The sequence below is a fragment of the Hippocampus guttulatus genome, chromosome 1 (genome assembly GCF_054856545.1).
Source record: "Hippocampus guttulatus isolate MCC_2025c chromosome 1, RoL_Hgut_1.0, whole genome shotgun sequence".
Lineage (NCBI taxonomy): Eukaryota > Metazoa > Chordata > Actinopteri > Syngnathiformes > Syngnathidae > Hippocampus > Hippocampus guttulatus.
Window position 1 is genome coordinate 30,107,539 of NC_141261.1, and position 19,684 is coordinate 30,127,222.

Here is a 19,684-nt window from a genome sequence, read left to right on the forward strand (position 1 = left end):
TTAATATCATATGCAGGGCCGTCAAACTCATTTTTGTCGTGGGCCACATTTTAGTTACGTTTTCCCTTGAAGGGCCGTTATGACTGAACCCATATAAAAAAGTCAATAGTAACAGTTTATTCAACTATTGTTTCAGTTACTGTAATGAGGGGTTTGGTAACAAGAAGATGCTGACAATATGTCTCTTATTTATTACATATGAGAATTTTAAATGTTGGTAGAGATTTTAGGAAGCATCATGGAAGTTGACATGCTTGATTTGTTTTCGCGGGCCACAAAAAATGATGTGGAAAGCCAGATCTTGATTTTGACACCTGTGTCGTATGGTAACGTTTCATCCTTAACATGTAGTATCATAACTTTGTTTCTGTCGGAAGAACAGAAAGTGAAAAAAATGAAAGTACCGTAATAGTCATTCTGCATCAGTAAAAATCAATATAGCTGTCTCCAAAGGGATCTCTTCTTGCCCATTATGCATGTGTGTGGTATTTCTAACGCCCCGGCGCCACTGCTGCGCTCATTTCTCTCTTCATTTACTCATTAAAAAGTCATAAACTGGTGAGTTCATGAAGCTTTATTTCACCCGAAACGCAGCCGATACATGAAAAAAAAGGAAAAACCTGTCCAAATGTATTTATGTGAACTGTGTTATCGCAAATACAAATGCAGCAAGTCATCTGAGAATTCTGTGCAACATACAGGAGCGAATATTCGTGTTACAGTGCACACCAGGTGCAACTCATCTGTGCTAAAACTGCAGAAAGCGAGGTGCATTAAATGAGAGCGGTTCATCTCTCCATGGACGCGCACATAAAACTGAGTGGGGGGCTATGCTGTCGGATTCTGATTGTACACTGCAATGCTTGGTATTTAATAGTCGTCACTGTCATCATCATAATATCGGTTCCTCTTGATCTGCTCCTCTGCTGTCAGAGATTCGTCACGACTCCACAGAGAGGTGTCGCAGCCGCTCCCATCCTTTCTCCTCTCGCCTTCTGCTTGGTCTACTCTTCCCCTCTGCTCTGGCCTCAAATCCAGATGATCATCCAGCGCTGTCAGCGGAGGCCCCTCCTCAGCGGATTTCTCAAAGATGTCAAATTGAAAATCAGATAGCAGAGTGGAGCCGCTGGTACTGAGACCGGCAAAAATGTCCTCCAGGAAGCTTGTCGAGCTAATCTTTGGCTCAACCGCCGCCTTCTCAAAAGGTAACGTTCCCTCGGCTTTCTCTTCTGAAAAATGTGTGAAAACATTTGGATCAGATTCTGTGGCCTCAGCACATTTGGCACCAGCTGGCACAAAGGCATCATCCCTCTGTGCCAGCTGTAGCACTTCAGGTGGCATCCAGTTTGAGTCATCGCTGCAGTTAGCTTGGCAAACATCTCCAGTCCTACTTGCGTCTGTCAAAAGGTTGGACTGAAATCCTTTCCCCTCATCCTCAGTTAACCCTCGCAATAAGACGTGATGGTCACGCAGCATACTGCTCTCGTTATTATTGTTGTAGTTTGAATTTTGGGCCTCTTCATCTGAACAGGTCATCCATAATTCCTCCTGAATTTTCTCAGGAGCCACATCTTGACCTGTTGCGTAATCTGTCTGTCTGTCACTTACTGTTACTTCCTCCACCATCTGCTCTTGCTTCTCCATCACACTTTTCACAAATCCATCCACAATCTCATCATGTTGCTCCTGGACCTCAGATTCCACATCAGAGTCTAGTGGAGGCAAAGCGTCTGAGGCACTGTTGTTCACCTCCTGGCTGACACTCTGATCTGCTGCTTCCTGTGAGCCAATGTCAGGACATTTTGAAGCCTCGACGGCAGTCTCCTCTTTTGTGGTCATATGTGAGATTAAACATATGCTCCCTTGCAAATCCTCTTGGTGTTGATTTTGTGCTTCAGCAAGGAGAATGCCACCCATTTTCACTGAAGGCTTTATCGGCGGAGTGACTTCTTTTTCTTGTACCGCAGCTTCTGCTAGAGGCCATAACGGCTTCATCAACTTCAGCTCCTCCTCAATCGTGAAGGATCTCTTAGGAGAATCAGTCTGAGGAGGCCACACAACAGATATCTTACTTGTGGATTTAATGTTTCCACTCCCAGCTGAGCTCATGCCGCAATCCTGATAACTAAATTTGCTCTGAGCAGTGGGATATTTGGAGTTTTTTTGGAACTCTTTCTTTTCGGGCGAAGATGATTTGACTCCAGTCTTTTCAACTGGAGCTTTTTGGTTGTTATTCCATCGTTCTTTGAGTGGTTTCTGTCCAAATCCTTCATCATAATTTCCTTTGGATTTGAAGAGTTGCTTGTAGTGTGGCGTGCAATACATTCGTCCATGGAGAGATGCGTAGTTGCCAAGACTACGAAAGAAAGAGCAGATCAACTCTCAGAAATGAGGCATCATAAAAATATTTGCAATATCGGGTCACTTCACCTTAGTCTGCCTCTACAGTGGTCGCAGCGAAAACAGCTTTTATGGAAGTTTTGCTTGTCTGCAATCAGAGCTTCCATAGGATACACCCTCTTCTGACACACCCTGCACAGTTCGGAATCTGGAACTTGAATCCTCTGCACAAAGAGGAAATGACGGTTTAACATACACGAATGTACATTAACAACAACATGCAGCACAACAACAAGTGGCAATGGCATGCAATACAAGAGCGTGACAAAAATCCAAACGATAAGAATGCTAGTAACGTCTAGACCAGGGGTGTCAAACTCATTTCACATTGTGGGCCACATACGGCCCACAATGTCAAAGTGGGCCGGAACATTCACGTTATACCATACTCTGCTATAAATAACCAAAATATCATGTCTTTCCTTTGTTGTGGTATAAAGACGCATTGACGCATTGATGCTGTTTGATGTGTTGGGTCTGTCTCAGTGACAGACTGAGACTGCTGTTTTCTTCTCTGATCAAAACAGTGTGCCGCCTAGTGTATGATCCATGAATTGCATCTGATGAAAAATATTCATTCCGTGTCTTTAATGCATTTTTTCACTTTTAAATTATCCTGCGGGCCTGATCGAACCTCCTTGGGGACCGGTTCCGGCCCGCGGGCCGTATGATGACACACTTGGCCGAGCCTGACACTGCTGTGGTAATATTGTGGTAAGGATTATTTGCGATCGTACAGTGAGTGTGCTCAGTGAGAACCCATTCCCCTTCAGTGGTCATTGTGGTCATGGTTTACTAGGGTGTAATACAACTGCCTCATATTGTGACAGGTGAACAAAGTAGAATTCTCATTGTGATTCTTTACAGTTCTATTTGACTGCAAACTACAACCACAATTAAAAAAAAAAAAAAACTAAACATTGATCAGATGGACCTTTTCAATGCAGATCCCGGTTGTAGCCTGGATGTGTTATTTTAACCCTTTCAGGGACAGCGGTTACTACAGTGGACAGCTTACGGTGTTGTCAGGTTACAGGGTGCATCAAAGGGTTAAGTACGATCGGCAAAACCACAGACTATTCAAATGTATTAAAAACGGTGACAAGAGCATTTTCTCTCTTCTGTTTTGTTGGTCAGAGCAAGCCAAGCAGACTCATAAATGAAGTCCGTAGCGATCTGCACACCTATGTACATTTAATAATCGGCATCTCAGACAAGTATGATGTATCTTATTTAAAGTTGTTTTTTTTTTTAATTTTTTATTTTTTTTACCTTTGTCATGTTAGAAGATAATTCTCAAATGATCCAGATGTTGTCCGTGGCAGAGTTGCGGTGTGTTACATTGTGCTTTTGAATAGAATCGATGTGTCCTGTTTTACGAACAGAAGTTTCAGACAATGTTGCCTGAGTTCACAAACTATGTTTCAGTTCCCAAATAGACGCAGCATCTATCCGGTAAGCTGAATAGTGCTTTCTTTAACACAGCAGAAACAGAATTCATTCGGTGAGTCATGTATTTCAGATGTACCGGTACTTGTTTTTTTTCTCTCAATTAGCCCTCAGTAAGACTCAGAAGAAAATCAAATGCGCTTTTTGGAACCCCTGGAAAGCCTTGTAGTTCCGGGAGCTTTTGGGGAGCCCTCACTCGCAGGGCTGTGTTTTAATTTATCTTTTCTTCTGGAGCACTATAATTGCTCTTCTTTGTAGTACACGATGACGGTGTTCCATTTCTATCCGTGCAGAAAGGCAGTGTGCATCATTCATTGCTGGTGGAGCATCATATGGCAAAAGAATGTTAATATATTGCACGGTTCATATAATTGCGATGTGATAGAGGCCGTATTAAAATATGGATAAAATGCAGTCCTCCTTACCAATCCGCCATTGATCAAAACACATTGCTTGCTTGCTCCCCATCGGCGACAATGAAAACACCACAGAACCAAGTGTGAGAAATATTAATTCAATATGTTAGTGCCAGGGCGGGACAGTGGGCAACTGGTTGATTTGATTCAGCACCCTGGCCTTCCTGTGTGGAGTTTGCGTGTTCTCCCTTTGCCTGAGTGTGATTTCTCTGGGTACAATACATTACATCAAAAGTACATGCATGGTAAGTTGAATGGAAACTCTTGTCCTTAGGTGTGATTGTGAGTGTGAATGGTCGTTTGTCTTTGTGTGCCTTGCGATTGGCTGGCCACCAGTTCAGGGTGTATTCTGCCTTCTGCTAGGCACATACTGTATGTGAGCTGTGAATATTAGGTGTGAAACTGCTGGAATCACCGTACCTGTAAACGTCTCAAAACAACAAAATGCACATGACAAAAATCAGAGAGCAGGCTTAGCCAAATGTTTCCTTTTGCATGATGAATGAAAATGATACAAACCAAAACACACCATCATGCCTGTTTAGTGTCCTCATGCTGCAATGCTCGCATTACCCATCACGACAGTCTCTTGCTGATGTGTGACAATCTGTGAACTCCTCTGCTCTGTGACGCTGAAGCCCACATTCTGGAAGCTTCCTTGGCTCTCAGCCCAAGACTGCTGGAGGTTTCTCAGTAGCTCCTCGGTGGAGGCATCAGAGGACACAGCAAGTGGTGCAACTCTGCCTCTCACCACGTCAGCATAGGATGGAGGGTTGCCACGGGTCACAGAACTTCCAGAGCTCTCCGAATGCACCTCACTCCTCGTCAAGTTCCCAAAGTCATCAATGCTACAGAACCGCTCAGTGAGTGAGGACATTTCAGACTGCTCCGCTGGCTTAGAATGGGAAAAGTCTGCTTCTCTTTTTTCAATTTGTTCTCGTAGGTCTCGCGCTGCTTGAGAACTGTGCTCGCCGCTTTCGAAGACGTTCTTGATGGCTTTAACGTTGAATGTCGACACCTCCTCTGTTCGCGGGGTGTGTGGGTCGGCCTCTGTTTCCTCAACGTCACCCCCCAGCCTCTCTGTAATCACAATTGGCTCTTTCCTGGAGTAGACCGTTGCTTTTGGAGCCTCAAATTTATTGACCAGCTTTGTCATGTCCACTCTTGGGAGGTCCTCTTTCAGGATGTCTGTAGTCAAAACCTGAGCATTCTCCTCAGTGTCAGCTTCAAGGCGCTCAGGGGTATCGATTGGATCCTTCCGAAGATATGCCTTGTTTACTTCTGCTTTCCGGGCCTCCTCAAAGAAACACTTTTTGTCTTTGACTGTTATCATGGAGTCGCCCAGTTCCGGCACATTCGCCAATACCTGGGCATTACTCACGCTGGAAGTGGCCTGTCTGAGACGCGGAGATGATTGCTCTCCACAATCCACAAACACCTCGGACGCCGCCACATGAGGTGGAGGGGTGGGGTTGCAAGAAACCTTCGAGGTAGTGTCTTTCACTTTCATTAGCTTCTCAGAACGACTCATAGTGGGGGATGGCGTGGCCCGGAAGGTGGATGTGGCGGTGTACTGCTTACGTGCCGGAGGCGGAGGAGTCCCGACAGACTTGTAAGGCGGTGGTGACGGGGTGCCTGTCAGCGGTGGCTCTATCCTTCTCGATTCAATGCTAATGAAGGTGGGGGAGGGGGTGCGAATGCTTGCCAATGGAGACTGTACTCTCTGGTCTGCTGCCTCACTCAGCTCGTGTTGCACTTTGCTCTCGTGCAGTGACTTTTTTTCTTCCGCAGAGCCCTTCTTTTCACTTTTAGATGAACCGATACTGATTTTTGATAGCTTTGAAGTGACACCGCTGAAGACCTTCTGATCTGGTTTCGGGGCCACTGGGGGCAGCGGTGGAGGGAACTCTTGCTCTTTCGTTTGCATAGCTGTCAATTTTTCCTCCAGATTTGCGTGCTTAACTTGAATAATATTCTTCAAATAAGCCATCATCTCTTTCAACTTTTTCTTATTTGACTGTTTAGCCAGTCCACTTAAATTCTTTCTCTCATCCGAGCCAGCCAGCCAGTCAGGGAGATCACTTATAATCATGCTGACAGCGGCGGGGTCGATCTTGCTTGGTGTGCTCTCAAACTCTTTTATTTGAGTGAGCAGCTTCTGCATGACGAGACATTTCTCTAATTGTGGCATTTCCTCCGAACGGGCCTGGTCCATACGAGTCATTTTTACAGATTTGTCACTTGTTGACTTTCCCGATGTCTGCACTTTGCTGATGTCTGCAGCTTCTTGCTTTATTTGCTTTTGGTGCATATGAGCAGTTTCTTGCCTCTGAGAGCTATGCTGGACCACCTTCTCGGTCACGACAATTTCCTGTTGTCTTTGGATTTGCTGCTTTCTCGTGCTCTGCTGAACCTGGGACACATTTGTTACCTTGGCCTTCTTGGGCATTACAACAGTGACTGCTGGTGCCTGGGTTTCTTTGGCTTCCTTCGCCTGTTTCCCCGACTTTGTGTAAGTTTCTTCCTGAATAGGCACGGACTTTTTCGTCTCTGTTGCTTGAACTTCTGTCACTGATGATGTCACTAGGCTGCTTCCCTGGATCGATTTTTTTTCATTCTTCTGTGACACATTGCTTGCCTGCTGCATTTCACTTTTCGTTGCCTCTATTTGTCCCGACGCATCGCTTGTCTCGTCTTTTTTCTCAACCGGCATTTTAAAGGTTCTCACCTTGAAACTTGGCATTACCTTGGGGATTTTGGTAGGTTGAGAAAGGGGCATTTTTCCTTCTTTTGTTGCTACCTCATTGACATTTTTCACATCTTCGGCTCTCACCGTGGCTGGAGCCTGCCGAGATAGACCATCGCGTGTACTGACTCTGGACTCCTTAAAAAACTGCTTCTGCTCAGTGACCGAAGAGGTGACAACATCAGCACTTGATTGGACATTGACATTTGAGGTTCTTTGTTCAGACTGCGATACAGAAAAGTGTTGAGGCTTGAACGCGGGCGCTGCTTGATTTGTTAGATTGACTTTTGAGGAGAGTACATTTCCTGAGGAGATCTTACTTGGAATTTGCTCCTTTTCTAAAGAATTATTGGAATATCCCAGGGCTGCTTTTTTATTTGCCACAGAGATCAATGGCTTGCTCAGAGGAATCTGAGATGGCATTTTTTGGGTGGTTGTATGGTGCGCTGAAGTATTTTCTTTGGAAATTTGTACATTTCCTTTTGAAGATTCTGTAGGAACCCGCACATTTGCTTTTGAAGATTCTGTAGTGTCTACTTTTTCAGTCCCGTGTGATGTGGAATGCTGCAGACTGTCAACATTGGCGGGGGCTTGTATATTTACTGGAGGGGAGGTGGGAGTTGTGACTGTACATGTGCCTGTTACCTCATTTTCCATTCTCTGCTGACGGTATTTTTCTTCCGCAAGCATTAGGGGGGTTTTAAATTTGCTAGCATACGGCCTCGGCTTTGGCACGGGAGCCGGTTCAGGGGGCATAGGCAACTTCATTGGTGGAGGAAATATTTTTTTGGGTGGTTGTGGGCCTGAGTTTTGCACCACTTTATCCAAAGGGAGGTTTGGCATTTTTTTGTGAACTTGACTAATGTTGTGTGCTTCCTGCTGGTTTGCTTCTGTTACACCTTCCTGAACTTTGACCTCACTGCTGGGTGCTGTTGTTGTTTTTTCTTGGTTAAGGTGAAGCTGAGTGGGACATTGCAATGGATTCTGCACATTTCTTTGCCATTTCGGTTTAACAGCTACAGGCCTTGGTGCTTCTGCTTGTTTGGGCACTTTAAACAAAGGCTTACCGATGGGCTTCCCTGGTTTTGTAGCAGGAGGCAGAGGCATTGTTTTAAGTTCTTCTTGTGAAGGTGGGGGAGGAAGGAAATCTTGTCCAGAGTAAGAGGTGGGAGGAGGAGGCGGAAAAAAATCTGGCTCTGATTTTCCACTTTCTACCGGAGGCGGCGGCGGTGGTGGTGGAAGGTCACTTTCCTGCGTTGCAGTGGCGGCTCGGGACAAGCAGAATGCAGCGCTTTCCAGCACTGGAGATGGTGGTGGAGGGAGAGAAAGCTCAGACTCAGAGGGAGGCGGTGGCGATGACGGAGGTGGAGGGAAGTAAATTTCCGGCTTAACCTTTTTGGTCCAGCCGCCCGTCACCATGTCAAGATTATGAGAGTCACTCTTCATGTTTTTGAAGGTTTTCTTTTGTGCGAAAGCCTGATTCTCTGTTTGCTTTTTAACGGTTTGCTCAGTTATTGTGACATTTTGTTTACGAGAGATACTTTCCTGCACGACTCTTGTCTGAAGCTGTTGAACTGTCTTTGTTTGGATCATTTGCTTATTTGAAACATTTGTCTGCAGTGAGTTGTGCACCTCTTTAATTGTATTCATGTCAGATGTTTTAGCTTTTGCTTGCTCATAATTAGATGTTTGTTTTGTCTTTTCCATAATGGGCTTCGGGGATTGTGTTTTCTGAGGGGGCAGCACTTTGGGCTTTTCTTCTTTTATGTTCTTTTGTTGAAAGGCCCCAGCAGCATTGTCTGTTTTGGATACAGTCGCAGAGGCCTCATTGGTAATTACCTGCGTTTTCACCAGCTTGCTGTCACTGTGCTTTTGCGACTCACGGCGTTGACAGAGGTTTTTCACAGCAGTCTCTGAACCGCCGGTTATATTTTTCAGATTTTCTTCAAGCAAGCGCTCATGTGCCACTTGATTTACAGTGAGTGGATTTTTCTGCGGTGTTTTTGCTTTTGAATGCGTGCGCTTTGGCTTTGAATACTGGTTTTTTTGCATCAGGCACTTTATGGCCCCTTGAACATCCCCTTTCACAACTTCCTCTTTTTCCACAAATGTTGTTTCCTGTCCTTCATAGAGTGATTTTATGGACGTTTTGACATCTCCTTCGATGCTCCCCCGGCGCTGCATTCTTGGGCTGATTGGCTCAAGGAGGAGCTGAATGGTTCCTTTAACATCCCCTTGTTCGCTCACTTGATGCTGATATGTTTTTTTCTCACTGGAAGCCTCGTTTAAATGTTGCATGGCAATGTGAATGTCTCCTTTGACAATCTCCTCTCTTTCAACTTCCTTGACCGCACGTTTAGCCTCCTCTAGGGACTTGAGGGTTCCTTTGATATCACCTGCCACTAAATCTTCAACGGTGGCCTCTATTTTTGTAGTTGCCGACTTCTCAAGTGACTCAAGCGCACCTCTAATGTCTCCTGGGATTATTTCTGGTTTTTCCGTCTCTTTGAGCTGATGCTGAGCCTTCTCCAGAGATCTCAGAGTCGTGGGTATGTCTCCTTTCACCACCTCTTCTTTCTCTATCGCCGCTTTTTGATTGATGGCTTGGCTCAGTGAATCGAAGGCTGCACCCAGGTCACCTTTCATAATGTCCTGTTTCTCCAGGTTTCTGTAAGTCTCGGTGGGCTGCGTCATGAAGACTTGAACAATGCTGCATACGTCACCGGGAACGATATCGTCTTTTTTCACTGTGCGGCCAATCTGCTGCTGAGTCTTCCTGAGCAAGAGTTTGGTTTCCTCAACATCCCCACCAATAATGCATTCCTTTTCTACTGCTTGTACAGTTTCACCTGTTTCGTACTGAAGCTGCTTTAAGTAGTCCAAGGCACCAGATTCTATGCACGTTGTGTAAAAGCTGACATTACCCCTTTCTATGTCACCGACCCTTATCTTTTTAGAGTCCTCTGCCCCCGAGTTGGAGAGGAGGCGGTGAAGGGTTTTGCTGACGTTCCCTTGGATTATATCTTCTTTCTCTATACTTGCCCTCTCCTTTTTATTCAATAAGGAATATATGGTCATCCTCACGTCTCCCTTTTCATCCTCTTGAATCAGAATGCCACATTTGGAAGAACTCTCATTCTTGAGCAAATTGTTTATGGCCTCCTGGACGTCCCCACGGAGGATTTCCTCTTTCTCAATAGTGCTGCCTTTCTCTTGGTTGAGCAGTTGCTCTACTGTGATGTTGATATTGCCCCGCTCTTCATTGTCAATCGTTATCCCCCTCTCAATGGTCTCGCTGCGATTCAGCAGGTTCAACATTATGTTGTTCAGGTCCCCGCGGATAATCTCTTCTCTTTGGATTTCGGGGGTCTCCTGGTTCATCAGTTTGTACTTTGCCATGCGGACATCGCCAATTTCATCGGCCTCAATAAGGATGCCTTGTGAGTCAACCATTTTCTGAGAGTAAAGTTCCTCAAGTGTCTCTTTCACGCTTTTCCCCACAATGTCTCTTTTATCTACAGTCTTCTCATTGAATTCATGGAAAGGCGTTGTTTCAAAGAGCCACGTAGTTGTCTTTACATCACCCTGTGGGATTTCTTCCCTTTCAGTCACAAGCTCCGCGTCATCCGTCTTTTTGATGCTGTCGAGCGGCTGCTTCTCAAAGAGCCACACAGACTGTTTGACATCCCCTTTCATCACCTCCTCCTTTGTCACTTTCTCCATCCCATCATACTCTGCTCCTTCGCTACCAATCTCATCAATCGCGCGGGTTTCAAACATCCACGTGGCCGATCTGACGTCCCCCTTTTGGATTTCACTCACACTGACCGTTCGAATGTATTTTTGAGACATCGCATCCGTCTCAAATCGCTGCTTGTTTGTCCTCACATCACCGCCCTGGATGTCTTCAACTGTCTTGGAAATCACTTTTATTTCCTCTGTAATTTCATCTAACGGTTGTGTTTCAAACCTCCACCTGGCAGAGCTAACATCTCCTTTGTTGATACCCTCTTCAGTAACAGCTTTTATAACATACACCTCCTCTGAGTCTCTAATCGAATCTAGAGGTTTGGTCTCAAACAGCCACCGGGCACCGACTACGTCTCCTCTCATGATCTCTTCTTTGGTGACTGTAGTGACTTCATGGTATTGGCCTTCTTTGTCCCGGATAGCATACAGAGGTTGGGTCTCGAACATCATGGTGTAGTTTTTGACATCCCCCTTCTCCAAATCATTTCTATATATACTTGTGAGTTTTGAAATATCAGCCTCATGGGACTCTTCTTTGATTTGATCCAGGGAGAACGTCTCGAATACGAAACGACCTCTGTTAACATCACCCCCTTGAACATCGGTGACTGTTTGAATATCTCTATCCTCTTTGGATTCATCATGGATTGTATCGATTGGGTGGTTCTCAAACATCCAGGTGCAGTTGACGACATTGCCCCTCTGGATGTCCTCAGCCTGCTGCAACTTTAACAGCTGCATTGTCTCCTCAGAGGTCGAACTCATGATGTCTGACGAGCGATTCTCAAAAATGTACTTCATCCTGGAAACGTCACCTGATCGGATGTCAATTTCTGTGACCCTTCTGAAAGAATCACTGTCCGCACCAGTTAGGTTTTCGAGATTCTCTGTCTCAAAAAGAAAGCGGGCCAGCCGCACGTCTTTTCCTTGGATGTCTTCCTGTTTTACAGTGCAGGTTTTCAAAATTGTCTCAGACTCTGTATGGTCTCGTATGTTGTCAAGACTCTGGGTTTCAAAGAGCCAGGTGCATGTTTTGACATCACCTCTCTGCACTTCCTGGACATTTGCCTCGCTATTTCCAACCTTCTCATAAAGGAGATCCATTGGTTGCGTTTCAAACAGCCATCTGCAAGTTTTAACATCCCCCCTTTCAATTTCAGTCTCTTCTTTTGTCTCCTGTTCCTCGCTATCGACGTGTTTGATGGCATCAAGCTGCTGCGTTTCAAACAGCCACTTGGCTGTCTTAACATCCCCTGAGCCGATCTCCTGTTTCGATATACCTTTTATGATCTGAAACTTTTCGAGGCTTTCGTCAAACTCATCGATAGGCCGTGTTTCAAACATCCATCGACAACTATGCACGTCTCCCTTAACAATCTCCTCTCGCCTGACAGTCTTCACTTCATGGTAATGGCCAGAGGAGTCTTGCATCGCATACAAAGGTGTGGATTCAAAAAGAACTCTGTTGGATTCCACAGATCCACTTGTAACACCCTCAACTTGAATTTTCTGTTTGCCTTCACATTTACTTAAATCCATACGTTCAAACTTCTCCTTGCAGTTTGTCACATCGCCTTTGTCTAGAGTTTCAATGTTCACAGTTCTCATCATTTCTTTCTTCTCTTCTCTTATATTCTCCAAAGGTTGACTTTCAAAAACCCATTTTTGATGCCTCACGTCGCCCTTTTCTTCTTCACTTGCTGCCATTTTTTTAAGTTTGCCCACATCGGTTAATTCCTTGAGATTTTCCATGGGCACTGTCTCGAACAGATGCTTTGCTGATTGCACATCACCTCCAACAATCTCCTCAGAGGGTAAAGCTCGCGCATTGGCATTATCTTTCAGGGTATCCATAGGCTGAGTCTCAAAAACCAGGCAGTGTTTCTTTACATCAGCGCCAATGATTTCTTCCTTTTTATTCCGAGCGGATTCCCATTCCTCATCCTTGATGGTATCCAAAGTCTTTGTCTCAAAAAGCCATCTACCTTTGTTGACCCCCCCTTGAATGTTGTCCTCCATGGAAATACCACATATAAGCTTTGCATTAGCAAGGTCTCTGTTGATAGTGTCAAGGGGTTGGGTTTCAAACATCCAGCGTGATGTCTTTACGTCGCCTTTCTCAGTCTCTTCCCTGCGAATAGTTGTGATCTCCAGCATCTCACCCGAATCGCCTCGGATGACACACATGGGCAACGTTTCAAACATGCGAGTGGTTGTCTTCACATCCCCTTTCACCTCCTCCAACTCAGACTTCAGGCTCAAAAAATGGCTCTCCTCAATGGTTTCTGTTTTGCCGAGTGAATCTAGATGCTGTGTCTCAAAGAGATACCTGGCAGTTTTCACATCTCCGCCGGTGATGTCTTTTGTGGTAACAGTGTCCTGTTCATCCTCTTGGTAGATCTTGTTCAGATAGTCCAGCGGTTGCGTTTCAAAGAGCCAAGTGGCAGTGCGGACATCACCTCTTGCAAGATCAATTCCCTTTTTCACCTGCTCCGAAGAAGCCAGTGTCTCACTCCCCAGAGCATCCATGGGCTGAGTCTCAAACATCCACGCTGTGTATCTCACATCCTTACCAGCAATGATTTCCTGCTGTGCAATATTCCGAACATCATTCTCATCTGGGGTGTCGTCTTTTATCGTGTCCAATGGCTTGTTTTCAAACATCCAACGCCGAGATTCCACTTCTCCTCTGAGGATCTCATCCCACTCCAAGGATTCTCGATCAGGACTTGTACTCCCACTTGAGCCCCCATTTTCAAACATAAAGCATGTCTGCTGGACATCCCCAACCATTTCTTGAGTCTCTTCTGACTCAGTAAGATGACTTAGATAGTCTTCTTCCAGGTTCCTGCGGACCTCTGGGTGAATATGTTTGTAGAGGCGCTTTAGTTCAGCCATGCTCTTGTGTTTAAAGTATTGCTCCTTGTTACCATTGCCTTTATATTGGAGTGCCTGCCTGTCAGGCTGGGCACTGCTCTCAGGGGCTTCCTGTCTTATCTCCCGGAGATTCATGGGAGGAGGAGGAGGAGGAGGAGGAGGAAAATATTCTGTTGATTCATGTGTTGCCGCGGACACTGCAGATGAGGCAGTGGTCTTCACGGAGGAGGAGCTTTGGTGGCTTGTCTTAGTTGAAGCTTTGGACAACTGGCTTACTGGCATCCATTGAAACGGGTTAAAATCCACATCAACCTAAGAAGTTCATAAATGGGCATGGCAAGAGGAACAGTTAAAGCAAGGTGGCATTGTCAATCCAAAAGTCAACAATTTGACAATCTATTCACAATGGGATTACATGTCAAGTCTCTTTTCACTTTGCTCTTGATGAGGTTGGAATTCACAACGTATCATTTCAGTGGGCTCATTCTCTACTTATATGTCATCAAGCTACTGCCGATTTTGATAGACTGCATCATTACCTTTATTTCACTTGCTGGTGTGGCTTCCTCTATGTTTTTTTCATATTGCTGCTTCAAAGACTGTGTGGAAACCTTTGGTAGATCCTCTCTTCCGGCAATCTTAACTGAATTAGACACAAAAAGATGGTTGCCTCATTATGCCCTTTACAGTGGAGTAGAAAATTAAATAAATAATTTCATTAAAAGCCCAGGTACTTCTCCTTTTCTGGAACCATGCGGCTGCAATTATTCAATTTCTTTTTTCGAATACTTTACCATTCGTACATTGCCTCTTTGATTTATTTTTTGCTATGCATTGAACAGACAATCGTCTGAATGGCTAGTAGATGTTATTATTACTATACAGGGTATGAAACATACACATAATGTAATAATAATAATAAAGAAGGCACATGAACAAGTAACCTGCTTCATTGTAATTTCCGTGACTGGTGGCCACATTGTTATGGTGCACTCTTTCCTCATGGATCACCTGAAAAAAAAAGCCAAATCATTACTATGCGCTATAGTCACAAGTTTTTGATTCGTGCCATTGGAAGTGCTTAGTATGGTTGTATTATTCAGTACATGTCATGGAGCAGAAAGTCCAGGACCTTTTGGGTGTGACATGCGGCATAAGTACCTCTTGCTGATTTTGAAACATGCTTGTGGAGGGGCCGGCTTCTCTGACACTGCTTCTCACAGTCACCTCGGAGGACGAGGACACCTCCTTCAAATCAAGAAAAATACACTGAATCCCTCTTGCCCTCATTCAGTGGACACTTGATTTGGTACAATCGAGTGACATCCAGTAAAAGAGATGTGGCATGTAGCATGCATTCAGATTTTTGCAGTGATATGATAGCTGAGTAACACTTGTTTTCACTTAACTTATTTGTTATTATGCTTGTTGCTTGCACTGAGGTCGAATTAAAGTTTGCCATACTGACACATCAGTCTTTTTTTTCTCTTGGGATGCAATTACTGTACAATTTTCCAACACTGCAAACTATAACAACTGTACTGTGTTGTATCATCCTAATCTTTTCATTTTGATGAAATTCACTCTTATAAACAGTCATATCATACATAGTTGCGGAAAACTGAAATACCGCAAAAGTAATTTTGCTAACGCTTAATATGAGCCCCTCATGGTCTGTAGATATATTTTTATCGCTGCACAGAAGAGTTTGAATTACACTCAGTGATTTTCTATTTGAAATGTACAGAAAATGCATTTGCCAATCCTTTCAAATGAAAGGCATGTGAGCAAGTGGTGGAGCATTTGGGTATGTCTCCTTTGCAGTTAACACGAAAGAAGCAGCCTCCACTCCTGAAACCATTTATGTCAGGATTACATCTTTTTGAATGTTCAACAAGCTTTAAAACATGGCATAGATCCTTGATAAAACATCTGTGAAGGGAATCTGACTGGAAAGTGCGTTCTGTTGAGGCGTGAGAACATTGAGGCGATGAAACAGACCCAGACATTTCTCGCACACACCTCACTGTAAAATTTAGCACTCAGCAAGGTCTTTTACGCTCAGTGCATCTACTCGGCTTTCCGTCTCAATGAACAGCTGGGGAGAGTGAATGGAGGGCCAGATTTGACCTTGCTTCGCTGGGGTCGAGCAGAAGCAGATGTAACATGCTCTGGCATTTGCTGTATGCATATGAGTTAAGAATTAATGATCCAAGTTGATGATGACCTATTTGATTGACAAATGAAAATAGCATTGTGCCACATACATGCCTACGGGCAAACTTTTTTTTTTATCAGGGACATGCCACTTTTACTACCTGTACTGTACTTACAAATGTGATAAGGCCTAAACAAATTAACCGGTAAAAGGGTGAAGTTAAGTGTAATAAATCCTAACGTAGATGACGGCGGTCGAGTAGCCACACGTGTTCCGCTGAAGTGCACAGTACTGCTAATTCCATTCACTTAAACAAATATCTGACAAATAAGGCTTTGCTCCAAAAGTGGTGACGGATTTAATAGCGTGGTAGATGAAATGTGGGGATCAGGCAAGACCAGGAAACCACCCAGACCGAGAGGAGAACAAGGAAACCATCTTGCAAACCAGGGCCAACAACGGAACGATCTTTCCACTTGTCTTCCTGGATAATGTTCACCGACTTGACAAGAATATGAAGATGCTTCAACTGCTGGAGACGTTTCTGTCAGAAGCATTTATCATTGTTGATTAAATTGCCTCAAGTGCTAATGCTAGCGAATGTACACTGGAGAACAAGTGCCTTGCGTTTTCGCGTACAGGTTATTTTAATCATATAAAACGGACTGCCTCTGCCAGTGTATTTTTAAACGGTACGTTACTATGGCGACAAAATGAACAACAATACAATCAACTGCTATTATACAGGGGTGCCCATTACGTTGATCGCGATCGACCGGTAGATCGCGATCGACCGGTAGATCTCGATCGACCGGTAGATCACGAGGGGTGTAGAGGAGAGAAAAAAAACAAACAACCATTACGGTACGTGTGAGCTATGATAGTTATTAGGCTGCAAAAGTGCATCGCATGCCTCCTCCGCTGTTGCTCATCATGTCGTGCGTGTGTACATGAATGTGCGTGCGCGGTAACGGGTCGATCGCGGGCAGTTGGTTGATCGAAAAGTCGATCTTCGGTCCAAAAGGTTTGGGCACCGCTGTACAGTACAGGTACAACAATATATGTGTTTGTATTGAAGTGTTTTGGTATGGGGTGTTCGGTTTGGTACTCGACTGTGCACAGGTGAATTCCAGGTTTTGCATTATTGTATTGCATTGGCTAATGAGAAGAGGAAGTGAGCCGACACTGTTGAGGTGAGCTCAGGTATGTTTACGGCAATACAAAAATCATGCTAACACACGTGAAAAGCCCCCGCTTTTCGGGATTTTTGCTTATTGTTAAACCGCAACTCTAAAGCTGTATCGCTTGTTTTACAAGTCAGTCTGAATACAGAGAAATATGAAAAGAGTAGACTGCACGCTCTTGGGTTCAGCAACAATGGCAATGACAACAAAACAATTGTGTTCTCATTCTCACCTGCACAGATCTCTGCTGAAAATGGAACTGGGAAGATGATGAGGCAAACTCCTGGTTTTCAAACTGTTTCTTCACACTGGCCAGGCCGCCAGGCAGTGAGCAGGCTTCAGAATCCTCCATCACCTGGTAAAACAAAATCTGTTCATCAATGGAATGAATAGAGAATTCAAATGCAAAAGTTCACGCGATTTACAAAGCCAAATTCCAATTGGATGTTGTGTGAATTTTTTTTTTTTTTCAGTTTGAATTTGATGTCTCCAACACATTCCAAAAAAGCTGTTATAGGGTCATGTTTACCACTTAGTTACCTCACCTTTCCTTTTAGCAAGACTCAATAAGCATTTGGGAACTGAGGACACTAATTGTTGAAGCTTTGGAGGTGGAATTCTTTGCCATTCTTGCTTGATGTACAACTTCAGTGGCTCAGGAGTTCGGATTCTCCTTTGTCGTATCTTGCGCTAGTTCATTTCTCCGGCACACATTATCTTTTAATCAGTGGCAAATTTGATCTTTCTAAAAGGGCCCTGAGACAACTTTTGTCATGATTTGGCACGCTATAAATAAAATTTAATTAATTTGGGTTGCGTGTTCTAAAAAAGCTGGGGCAGGAGAATGTTTACCATGTCACGTGACTTCCTTTTGACAGGATTCAAAAGGTGTTTGGGTATATGTTGCTCCAAATTCTGGATGTGGCTGTCAGCATTATCGGTGCCTTTACAGATGTGCACATTACCCATGGCACGCTAGTGGACTAGCAATTGGAAATATGGCCTCGTCAGACCACAGAACACTTTTTCACTTTGTGTCAGTCCATCTCAGATGAGCTCGGGCCCAGAGAAGCTGGCGGCGTTTCTGGGTGTTGTTGACGGATGGCTTTCGCTTTGCCTGGTAGAGTTTTAACTTGCATTTTTATATGTAGCGAAGAACTATAAACTGACAGTGGTTTTTTAAACTTGAACATACATAGCAATATCTTTTACACAATGATGTCAGTTTTGAATGTGGTGTAGCCTGAGAATTTGAAGGTCACTGGCATTCAATGTTGGTGTTTGATTTTTCTTGCTTCCATGCAGACATTTCTCCAGACTTGATGAATCTTTTGACAATATTATGGACCATAGATGATGCCTACATTATCCCTACATTACTTGCAATTGTACATTGAGAAACCTTGTTCTTAAACCGCTGGTCTCTTTGCTCACGAAGTTGATCCAAAATTAGTGAACCCCATCCTTGCTCGTGAAGAACTCCAATTAATTACTCAACTTTCCCAGTCGTTTGTTGCCCTTGTCCCAACATGTTGCAGGGGTCAAATTCCAAAATGAAAGAAGTTTGAAAAACAAAACAAAACCATAATGCTCATTAGGTTGAACATGAATTATATTTTCTTTGAGTGTATTGAATAGATTTTTGGTGGAAAATGATTTGCAAGTCATTTTATGCTGTTTTTATTTGTTTTACACAACATCGCAACTTAAATGGAATTGGGGTTGGCAATACATAACAGCAATGACTCTTTGATAGCATTATGCAAATCACTTCACATGCATCAATCAGCAAGGTTGATGTTGATTTAAACTGTAACATTTTAATGGTCCGGCCCACTTGACATCAACCGAGGCCGTATGTGGCCTACAATGTGAAATTAATTTGACACCCCTGTACAACAATGTTTACTAGTTTTAGCCATCAGAGTTTTACCTGCACGTTTTCCAACTAAAGGTTTGTTTAAAAAAAAAAAAAAAAAAAAAAATGAAAACATCTCTTTTCTGTGTTGCGAGTCTTGGCTCAGTGCAAAGCGAACCGGGGCGGCATAGTGTCCAGTGGAAGTACAGTTTTTTTGAAGTACTGTTGTAGTGGCTAATGGAGATACTCGGTGGAAGAAGGCATTGTGTTATAAAACATATTTTATTCGTTACTCAGCTATGTACATTTACATGTTTAATGCTGCTTATTGGCAAGCACAGAGTGCGTTGCAATGTATCCCAGGTTGGCTAATCGTGCTGTATTTGGTTGTATGATAGATGGGGCACTCTGCAGTTCCTGAGGCACCTTGTCACATTTGTGTGGATATGCTGGCGACAGCTGCCTAAGGCGGGGGGGGGGAAGAAAAGTCCATGCAGATTTTGTATGGCAGCTAGGACCTGGCTCTCAGCTGTCACTGCTGCCACAAGGGGCCTGACACTGAGCATTAAGTGAGGTCAGGGAGGTTGTGGCGCCGCAACACTGGTTATTATAGCCATGAAGTGCACGAAAATGATCCAGTGTATCCTGCTTGAAACTGTGCTTGCCGTGCTTCCATACTACTATTATGTGACGCAGGGAGAGACAACATGGCACAATTTTGGAACCCTGCACAGAAAAAGGATGGATGGATCGATCTTTGCAAAATGTGTCCCCTGCAATTTGAAATGGACGAGAAAGGTGCTAAAAGCGCATCCTTTCTGAAGATAAATGGAGATAAAAATTGAG

General features: G+C 44.1%; 1 protein-coding gene across 2 annotated transcripts in view; it reads right to left on the reverse strand.

Annotated features, from left to right (window-relative positions):
- Positions 1–2,215: 2,215 nt before the first annotated feature.
- xirp2a (xin actin binding repeat containing 2a) overlaps positions 2,216–19,684 on the reverse strand; it is a 78,363-nt gene continuing 60,894 nt past the window's right edge. For both annotated transcript variants that reach the window (XM_086125679.1, XM_086125688.1), the window contains 7 exons: positions 17,213–17,335; positions 14,800–14,886; positions 14,583–14,649; positions 14,178–14,281; positions 4,839–13,950; positions 2,431–2,564; positions 2,216–2,356 (listed from right to left, as the gene is read on the reverse strand). In XM_086125679.1, coding sequence (XP_085981805.1) covers positions 2,470–2,564; positions 4,839–13,950; positions 14,178–14,281; positions 14,583–14,649; positions 14,800–14,886; positions 17,213–17,335 — 9,588 coding nt within the window. In that variant the 3' untranslated portion in view covers positions 2,216–2,356; positions 2,431–2,469. The remainder of the gene's footprint in view (positions 2,357–2,430; positions 2,565–4,838; positions 13,951–14,177; positions 14,282–14,582; positions 14,650–14,799; positions 14,887–17,212; positions 17,336–19,684) is intronic.